General features: G+C 43.9%; 1 protein-coding gene across 2 annotated transcripts; it reads right to left on the bottom strand.

Annotated features, from left to right (window-relative positions):
• Positions 1-396: 396 nt before the first annotated feature.
• Positions 397-10,558, bottom strand: ING5 (inhibitor of growth family member 5). 2 transcript variants are annotated; one of them, XR_005822569.1, is made up of 9 exons: positions 10,397-10,558; positions 10,245-10,316; positions 9,006-9,172; positions 7,445-7,556; positions 6,355-6,448; positions 5,244-5,379; positions 5,008-5,069; positions 4,226-4,370; positions 397-3,792 (listed from the first exon to the last, which is right to left on the bottom strand). XR_005822569.1 is itself a non-coding variant. In XM_040567453.1 (8 exons), exons 1-8 carry the CDS (start codon positions 10,431-10,433, stop codon positions 3,750-3,752), a joined length of 723 nt encoding a protein of 240 aa, XP_040423387.1. In that variant the 5' UTR covers positions 10,434-10,558; the 3' UTR covers positions 397-3,749. The 2 variants fall into 2 exon arrangements, 1 of the variants encoding a protein (XP_040423387.1); XM_040567453.1 differs by lacking the exon at positions 4,226-4,370.
• Positions 10,559-10,608: the final 50 nt, after the last annotated feature.

A 10,608-nucleotide genomic window follows, 5' to 3' on the forward strand; every position in this document is an offset into this window, starting at 1 on the left:
GCCCGCCGGACCCAGGCCGGGCCGCACGGCCGCCATCTTAGCGGGGCGCAGCGGGGCCAGGCGGGGCGCAGCCATGCCATGCCCGCCCCGGGGGGCGAGGGGGGAGGCCGGGCTCCCGCTCGGGCTCCTCGCCCCGCTGCTGGGCTTCGGCCTCCTGAGGCGGCGCGGGGTGGCGGGGAGCGGGCGTCTCGCCCCAAAGCCGCCCGGCCAAGCCCGAGGGCTGCCCTCGCCTCAGGGAAAGGCGCCCCCCAGCCCGGCCGGTGCCCGCGGCCCCCCTGCTCCCTCAGCGCCCCGCGGGGCAGAAGGCGGCCATGTCCCGGCCCCGGGCCCGGCCGCGCCGCGGTCCTAGCGCCCGCCCGCCTCGGCCCCGCGTGCTGCCAGGCACCCGCACAGCTCTTGTTCCCAAAAATACTTTATTTGTAAATCAATATAGCCATCATCTATGACAAGATCCAAAAATACAGATAAAGATTTTACTTTACATTCTTGTTTGATGGTTTTTTGTGTTTTTTTTTTTTTTTTTTTTAATAAAAAGCTTTATAGTCTCTTCCATTTACAAAGGGAACACAGGTCGGATTCTTTAAAAAAATAGAAAAATCGGGTTAAAGTTGCGTCACCTCCAGTTTGGATGAGCTGCGATAAAGCTGAACACCACAGTGTACGCAGGTGTTTCGACAATCTTTAGTGGAACATTCCTTTAAGTATCACAGTCTTGTTCATCCTTCTCCTTAAAGCAGATTTAACGCCGTACATTCAAAATTCAGGAGAAAGATTTAAACTCTTTAGTGACCAAAAATGAAGGCTACTGGTATTTCCATCTACAAGAGTCTCTAAAGATCTCTAAACCCAGGTGTAAACAGCCAACAGATGCTCTTGAGCCTGTGACAGCAGCTAGAGGCTCTGTGCTGGTATGTTGGCGACAGGACAGTCTATTGCTGGTGCCGGTGCGATGGGCAGACACGTTGGAGATGTCCCAGTGTAAAGAAGAGCGTGGATCACCTCAGCTTTGCTCATGATTCCTAGTGAAGAAGCATCTTTCCTTTTGAAGACTGATGCAAACTTCTAGCACTTTTTTTTTTTTTTTGCTTTGCTGGTTAAAATGGAAAACATCTGTTCTTCTGAGCCCAGGAAAGCACTTGCTAACAAAAAATTTGCTGTCCTACCTGACCATCGTTTCTGAGTTTAGGGCAGCTAGCTTTGCTCTTATTCATCCACAGCTGCACATTTCCATACTTGCATGTTTCCAGCAAGACCTCCAAAGAGGCGCAATCTAACTTTGAGATTGTTTCAAATCAAATGCTTAATCTATGGTGATAGCACTACTATTAAAGCCTTAGGAGAAGGGGAAAAAATTTTTACAATACCATTGGATGGAAAGGGAAAATAAAACGTGAAACAGCATCACCACTAGCCTTCAGGACACGGTTACACTCTTACATTAATCCAGTGTAGCAGATCAATGAGGTACAGGTCTCACCCACTGGTTACTGAATTACAGGCTGGCTCATGAGGTATCACAATTGAATTTACTCTCAAAACAGAGGCAGAAATAAGAGGGCTGACTGTATTTCTATGATCAGGTTTGCATGATTGTGCTTCTTCTCCCCCTCTCACCCTCAATCCGTTTCTAATTTGTCTGTGTGGTTTTGGGGTGCTTTTACAATGACAACAATGAGAAACGTACATTGTCTTGTAAACATAACTATGGAAACTTCATATACAGCATGGAGTGATGCAACCTAACAAGGACATGTACAACATCACATTTCAAACGAGAGGGCCCTGGAGACAGGTCTTTTTGCATAGCGGATGCAATAAATCAAAACGTTCACAGAAAACCTGTCTCAGTATCAAAATGTTTCTTCTGCAAGAGTCCTTACACACCTGTAGCATCTACAAAACCCAGCAGAGCAAGGCAGGAAAGGAAAACAGGCAAGAGCTGTGTTCTACTTTCACTGCAAAGCACAAGTAAGAGGGCCAGGGCAAGAAAAAACAACCAAAAAACAACAACAAAGTTCTTTCAGAAGCTGTTGCCAAAGTCCAACTAGAACAGTGTTGTTGTTTTGTTTTTTTTTCCCCCCACCCCCCTCTGTACTGTTTATTCAGATTGCTTTTAAAGCAGAAGAAAAGCTTATCTGGAAGGATTTCCAACAGTCTGCACCAAGAGCTCCGCACAATGGTATGCCAAGTAACACACAACCCTGCACAGAGCTGCCATAAACACCCATCACAGACCACAGCCGGAAGAGTTCATGAACCCTGGTCTGTACTGCTGCAGGGTTTTGGTGTTTTCTCCCTCCCCTAGCAGAAAAACCTTTACCGACAACATTTTTGTGTAGGCAATTAAGCCCAATAATCCAGGATACATCTAAAGACAATACTTATCTCTGTTCTTCCCTCAGGTTCTGAATCTGCTATAACTCAAAGGAGGGAAAAAAAAACCACACGCAAAAAGACTTTAGTTTTCCTATTACTGATTTCCTTCTCATCCTTCTGCTGCAGCAACTGGCACGGTGATGACAGCAAGGATTCACATTTAAGATCTGAAAGGCAGCTTAAAGAAGTCAAGAACAGGCAAATATGCCCCTACTAAGAAGGCAAGACGTCATTTTAAAACATTCCTACTGAATTGCCTTCTTCAATAAGACAGCTTCATAGCAAATTCTATTAAAACACCACAACCTCCACCAAGCTACCTAACGGCCACCCTTCTTTCAGCTTTGCCGCACCATCACAGGAATGTACATGTTATCCTTGCAGAGGATTCCCTTAAAGCTTCTTTTCCTGATTTACTGAGGTGCAACACAGGCATACACAAGTAATAAAAATAAGGCCTTCATCTTCTTTTATGAATAAATCAGACCCTCTATAACAATACTCTAGGTTTCAACTTCACAGTAATATACTTAAAGAATTTCCAAAGAAATGAAAACTGACAGGAAAGGTAACTCACTCTCTCAATACTACTGTCACTAAGAAACACTGCAGGACAATTCCTGTGAGATTTAAAGCTCTTGTCCCAGAAGAGACAAACCTTTTATAGGAGGCAAAAAGCCAGATGTTTTGCTTCTCTTAAGGTTCACATGAACGCAAGCAAGATCAAGTAAAATAATGGCAGTGCAAAGTTAGACAGAAGAAATTCCCCAGAAGAGAAGATACGGTCTTATCTCCGTCCCATCCCTACCCTGTCAAAACTAAGCACAGTATTTGGCTTTGAGGAAACAGACATTGGAAACAGCTGACCAGCTTTCTTGTTCCTCTGTACAACAAAACTGCAGAACAAGTGGACTTCACACCAAAACTATTCCTCTTCTGCAGGCTACAATAGAGACAATTCCTTTTTCTCTACCACGCTAAGCTCCAGGTAACTGAACGACTTCAGTGATGGCGATGCGCCATGAAGTTACAGGTATCTCATGTGCCTGCAACACCTTACGTGGTTTCACAGACTCCTATAAACTAGCAGACTTACAGCTACTGGCTGCCTTAACACTTCATAGTAACACTGATTACAGTGTTGTGCAAGTGTAACATAAATAAAATCCCTGTGGCAGATTCCCTCCCTCCCACAGTCATTTTCTTACAAAAGAACAGGAATTACAACTGGCCACTGGACAATTAAATATCGTATCAGAAAAAGGAAGAGGGTAGGTTTTAAAATCAAAATCAAAAAGATGATATTGCAACTTGAAGGAAGGAATATATTAAAAAACTCTTCTAGCCTCAGAGGACGTATTCCCCTCTACTCCTTACTTCTTTTTCTTTCTTTCCTGAACACAACGTGGACAAAACCTACAGGGAAAAAGAATAAAAATAAAGACAGTAATTAGTTCCTGAAGATAACAACATATCACTCAAGAGCTCTTTCTATCATTTGGAAATGAGCAGGAGGGGTGGTAATTTTAACTAATAGTAACAACTTCATGACATGTAGGAAGACTGGGCAAACAGGAAAGGAATTGTACAGACTGGTGAACAGCACTAAAAGGCTTCCAGGGCTGCCCCTCACAGCCATGATTCCCCCATTTCATTCACCTAAAAGTTACTCCAAGTAACAAAGTCAGAGAAAATAAGATATTTTCCTCCAGTTCATTCCTTCCTCTCCCTCCAGTGACTGCAGATGGCTGCAGTTCACTTCTACTTCATCTTGTTTCTGATAAGCGTCTTACAGATAGATGAGAGAAGCCCATCAAATAGAAATATTTACGTCTCAAAGTCTGCTTACTGAAACAATCAGCATTTAACTCAGTGGCTAGCCATTAAACTTCAGCTCCATGCTATCACCGGTTTACTTCAGTATCTGATTGGAATGCAGTGACCTACTGCTCTATGCACTTGCACGCTTACGATTATTCCCATCACGCTGTGTTCTGTAAAATAAACATTTTAGTCATGTTATTTGTCCCCACTTAATACAGTAGCACAATTTCATTTCCTCTTGAAAATTCACTTTTCTTATGCTAACTGAAGAGTGTGGCATTTTAATTGCAAAAGAGAACAATTACACAAAGTTTTTGTCCTTTGAAAAAGCAAGTACAGAACAAGCGTATGACTTTCAAAGATGGGCACGTAAGCAAAACCTAAACAGAATTCTAACACTTTGTTTCCATAAATGGGAAAAAAAGAATTATTTTCCTCAACCTTAACCACAACAACAGTTGCACAGCAATACAGCAAACGTGAGATTTAAGATATACGTATTGACACAAGCCTAAGCTCATGAACTGCTCTACTTACCGTGAAAATTTACATACACCCAGGTCCTTGTTTTGCTCCCACCAAAATCTGTGGCAACTAAGACTCCCATGGAAGCAGCCCCTAATAAACAAGTTCCCCTTCTGCCTTCACAAAATTGCAATCTCAAACCCTACAGGATGCAAAGCTCTGATGACAAGAGCAAAGTTCCTTTGTCAGGAAGGGTCACAATAGGGTTTCGATTCTTTTTGTGATTCTTGTTGAGGGAAAATGTAGCTTGGTAAAAGTAAAAAGCCTGTGTGTCCTCCTTACCATTTCCCTTTTGGTTTGGTGGTGAGATCCACACAAGCAAAGTGGAACCATTCAATTGGGCACTGCAAAACAAAGAAAAAATCCTCAGAAGAGATGCTTAGCGTTTCACAAGCGTTACGTTTGTTTTGGATGATCTAATTGAGCAAGTACCCCCCTCAGATTTCACAGTGCTGTGATGTTGCAATCATCATTTCAAAAGACACAGAGCACCTTTTGACAACAAACCAAGTGCTTACATCTGGGTTGTCACAGCCGATCATTTCTCCGTACGACACCTGGTGACACAAGCAGTAGGTGGGCTCGTTGGGGTCCACTGGCATGTCTAGGACATCTGAGGGATGCACTGACAGGATGGTATCAGCAAACTCAGAGCTGTAGACAAGAACAATTTGAGGACAAAAGACTTTTCAGTTATGGACAACTATACATTTCCAAGATCTAAATGCCTCTTGGGAAAATTAGTTTTTAACAATATCTTCCTTAGAGCTCATTGAACCCACTTTAGAGTTTAATTACACATTCACATATTGTCCAATAATTAAAAACATAAAGCAGGTTTGATCAAACACAAAAATATGAGCTCAACTATAAAGATTAAGAGAATGATTTGTAGATGACATGACTAAAGTAACAAAACGAACATACAACTCACTTCTTTCTGCAGGGCAGAATAATCTGCCTTTTTTTCCCCCAGTCCATTTTAATATATATTCTTCTTTCTCTGCCAGGCATGAGGGAACCCCCTTGCTCTGACACGTCAGTAACACATAGTAGAAAATACACTCTTTTCTTGCCATCCATTTAACCAATTGAAGATAGTAGAATTAACTGGGTTTAAAAAAAAAAAAAATCACATGACAGAGGTGACATGCTTTCTTCCTTGCCTCACAAAATGGAATTATATTATTCAAGACTATTTAGGACACAGTTGTTTGAAAACAACCACAAAAAACTCTCCAAAATTTCCACAACAGCAATACAACATCAGTATTTGTCCCAATAGGCAAGTGTTTCTTTGCAATCAATATTGCAAGCAACATTTAAAAATAGCTGCATGACAAAAATCAAAGCTATTTTCTACCAGCTTGCCAACAGCAACACAAGCTCTGATCTTGTCCTTCCAGGCAGAGGGCATTCCAAGCATGCCGAGTTTCCACACGTCAAGCAAGGAGTTAATTAACAAATCTGACTTGTCCTAAAGAGGACTAACGAAATATAGTTAAGACCACAATAACCTGAACACCACTAACATCCTGACAGGAGAGTCATAAATAAAGTAACATGAGTTTAGGGAAAATTCACGAAATGTTGAGCCAAAGTCACCAGAATTGTAGCTGGGTGTCTTACCCTCCTTTGAGTTTCTTTTTCTTTGGTGTATCTTCTTCAGATGTTCGCCTGCCTCGACCACGAGAGCCTCTTTTGTCTTTTTGACTTCGTCCCTCTATAAAAGAAAAAAAGTGCATTGTTTCAGCTTTTTTGAATACCAGAAACATCCCCAGGTATTTTACTTTTGGTGCATTTGTTTTGAAATCCTTCCATGATATGTAATTCAATACAAACACCGATTCTGAAATATACATACACTTTTCTGCCACAAACACACCAAGCTTGCAAGTAGTATTACTAAGTGCCTAATTCCTATGTTTGCAGTTCTGGCAATTAAATCACTACAGTACAATGTCAGTGCATAGCGTCACACAAGATTTAAACAGCATCACATTTGATCAGATGTGACATAATGCAGATTTAAAAAATAATAAGTATATTTTTAAATATTTGGCCAGTTAATTGGTTACTCAGCTACTGACTTAACTTTTATCTCCACAGGTCTGTACTCCTCATCTTACCCTTTATTTCATAGCTCAAAGGCATAAAGCTGTGTTGATGTTAACCGTAACCAAATTTCACTGTAGTTATAGGAGATTTCCTGTATGTGTTACAGAAATTGGTATCTTCCTTTACCTCTTAATTTTTCCTGCTGTTCTCAGCTTGACTAATAACCAAATCCAGTAAAAGCAGGAAAATAAGCAGATGTCTTCTCCAAAAGATCTTAGAACTTACTCAGTAATAGATCAAGCCTGAAGCCAACCGTTAAACTCAAGAGGTGTAGGAACCATGGGCTGAACATCAGTTCAGTTTTGCCTCGGTTAGATCCCCCTTAGCCAGTGACAACCAGTCACCATGACTGACAACCAGTGACCATGGGCCACCTCAGGATGCTCTGACAAGGAGAGAGTGCAGGTTAGATTCTAGCACTAGATTTTTTCCTTCCCCCTGTTCATTGGTCAGCGCAACACTGTAAATATCTGAAGAGCATTCACAAGTACAGGAGAGCACCATAGCCTCCCGAAACGACAGCCCAACTCTATATTTTAGCCCTTCTGGTTCGATACGCTCCATGCTGAAAAAGGCTGTCAAGCACATAACATTTACGCACTTTTCAGGCTTCGTGCTCCAGGGTTTTCAAAGTCACTGCCTTCCAGTTTATCTTTCAGATCTGCTTCAAACCGTGCCAAGTCTGCATCCAGCCGGCGGATATGCTTATCCACCTGCACAGAAGAGGAAACCACAAACTGAATTATTAAAAAAAAAAAAAAAAAAGTCTAGTAACTTGGCCGCTATCAGCATGAACAGGAATGTAACACTTGAAGGCAAGGCGTGAGAGGTGTACCAAACTGGAAGAAGGAAAATGGTACATACAAATGGAATTAAAGCAAACAGAGAAAGAAAAAAGCTGAAGCAAGCTTGCTAAAAGCAAGAGAACCCAATGCCAATGCAAGCAAAGAGAAATAAAGGAAAAGGGGGTGGGGGAAGGCAGCATAAAGGAGAGTCAAAACAACTAGACTAATGGTTTGCAGAACAAAACAAAACGACGAAAGATATTTAAAGATTGTTTTCTCCCGGCCATTTAAAAAATGCATTATTCAACTGATATCCATTAAAGGCGGCAACATTTTCTCTAGTATTTCACTAGCATGCTATTTAATGAAATTTAATAACAAATACAAGCCATCTCCAATATCAAGTCAGTACACATTACGTAAGTATCTCATAATACCCTGGTGACAATAATGTGGCTTACAGAACAGAGATGTAGCAAAGGTGTTTTAACCCTCATACCTCACCCCCAAACCATGTTGCTGCAGTACCTATTCATGAAGTTAGTGTTTATCTAGGATGCTTTTCAATCCCTGTGAAATAATTTCCTTTTCTGCAGTGTTTGACGTCAATAAAAAGTACTCCAGCTGCAGCTGTCACTTTTAATTAGAACCCAGAGCATCTCTAGAAGCTACATAAAACACTCTAAGAACAGACAAAAAGGATTCCCCTCGTTTAAGATGCACCTATGGGATAAAATAGGCAGAGATAAGAATTACTCAAGGGACAGATAAACAGACAAGAGTAGGTGCAGAACAGGAGAAAAGTGGAAAGCTGCACCTTAAGAAAAGATATTTTCTCACTGCAAGTTTGACACCTAGTATGCAGCCAAAACAGTGGAGCTGACCGGTCTCCATGCCTCTATCACCTGGAAACCCAAGAAACTGGAAAGATTTCCCTCAACTCCTCCACAACACAGCTTTAAAGCTGACCTAAAAAATGTTGTTTATGACCAAGACCAGCCCTAAATGAATTAGTGGGTGAAAGGGGAGTGGGCGGGGTAAATATGCTGTCATTACTAGACAGCAGATGTGTACTTCTGATAAAGCAATCTCCAACCTTTAATCAGTAGAGAAGCCTACTTGACACAAAACCCAGGAACACAAGGGGAGACCTTTGTTGTTTTTTTTTGGGGGGGGGTGGGGGGGGGGAGGAAAACAGTAAGAAAAGTAAGCTTAAGAACTAATACTTTGTTTCAGTAAGATATTAAAGGCAAATACACCAGCAAAAAGACAAACGGATGCTGCAGAAGCACCTCTCAAGTCTGTCACCAGCCCTAGTTATGTCACCTAGCCCAAATTATGATTGTATTTACAAGTCTCACTGTTTTTGGTCCTCACCATCTCGTATGTCTGCATGGCCAGCTGTACTTTATCGTCGCTGTACTCTTTACATTTACTGTAGGCACTCTGGATTTTTTTCAGGTGTTCCACTCGCTCCTCGGGCAACATGTTCTTCACAGATTCAATGTATTCTGCTGCAAGACTGTCAATTTCTGCTTTCTTATCTGAAAAGCAGAGACACGGTATACATACGTGAGAAAGTCATCTTCCAAAGGAAGTATTTTTACTTTCTACCTCTCTCTAGTATTTAGAAGACCCCTCCTGAGAGTTTTTGGACTTGCCTTGATTCTTTAATGCATTTACCTTTTTTATTAAAGATTAATTTAAAGGCATACTGTCTTCAACACCTGTGGTATAGTGCTGGTTTCTCAAGTGTTTTGCTGTTCAGAGGAGAGGCTCAGTTAAGACCAGAAACAGAATCAATAGGTTCACCAACTTCAACCTCTCTTTCCGTATGAAGAACACTGTATTTGCTGCATAGCTGTGTTTTAATGTCTCAAATTGAAAATCATTAATGCATAATCACGTCAACAGAAACCTCAAAAAAAAAAAAAAGGAAAAGAAGTTTTCAAGGCATGCAGCAATCTACAATTCAGTAGATGTGAAAATAAGTATGTCTGACAGCAAGAACGTCCAAGGGGCAATCAGGTACAGTGACCACAATTATACATAACTACAAATTAGCAAGCAACAGCTGAAAATGAAACTCCATGCCCAGTGAGCTGTAGGACTCACAGAAAACCAGCATGAGACTGGTTGAGGGAAACAGGGAAGCTCCTGAGTTGGAAGGGACCCACAAAGATCACCGGGTCCAACTCCCGGCTCCACACAGGACCGCCCAAAAATCAAACCGTGTGTCCCAGAGCCTTGTCCAAACGCTTCTTGAGCTCCAGCAGGCTCGGTGCTGTGAACATGAGGAGCCCGTCCCGGTGCCCGACCACCCTCTGGGTGAAGATCCTTTTCCTGACAACCTCCTCCGGCCCTCCCCTGTCCCAGCCCCATGCCGTCCCCTCGGGTCCCGTCGCTGTCCCCGGAGCTCAGCGCCTGCCCCTCGGGAGGGAGCTGCGGGTTGCCATGAGGCCTCCCCTCAGCCTGCTCCGCTCCGGGCCGAACAAACCCAGGCACCAGCCCCCCTCCGGCCCCTTCCCCATCCCCGCAGCCCCCCCCGCAGCCCAGCCCCCGCGGCTCCCCCCCGGCCCCGGTGCCGCGGCTCCCTGCCGCCGCCTCCGCACGCACCTTCCGTCCGCTGGTCGAGCTCCCGCATCAGCTGGAAGTTGCGCTGCAGCTCGCAGGGCAGGTTCTCGATGCCTGAAACGAGCACAGAGCCCCCTCAGCGCCGCGCCCCCTCACGGCCCCGCCGCCCGCCGCCCCCCGCGCCCGGCGCTCACTGTCCAGGTAGTGCTCCAGGTACATGGCGGCCGCCATCTTGTGCCGCCCGCCCCGCCCCGCTCCGCCGCCGGCCGGCCCCGCCGCGCACGGGCCGCGGCCTCGACCTCATCGCATATTCATGAGCCGCCCGCGCCCATTGGCCGCCACGCGTTGCGTATTCATGAGGGGGGCGGGGCCACGCAGTCCCCCCCTCACAACGGGGTCCGGCGCT

The sequence above is a fragment of the Cygnus olor genome, chromosome 9 (assembly GCF_009769625.2).
Source record: "Cygnus olor isolate bCygOlo1 chromosome 9, bCygOlo1.pri.v2, whole genome shotgun sequence".
Classification (NCBI taxonomy): domain Eukaryota; kingdom Metazoa; phylum Chordata; class Aves; order Anseriformes; family Anatidae; genus Cygnus; species Cygnus olor.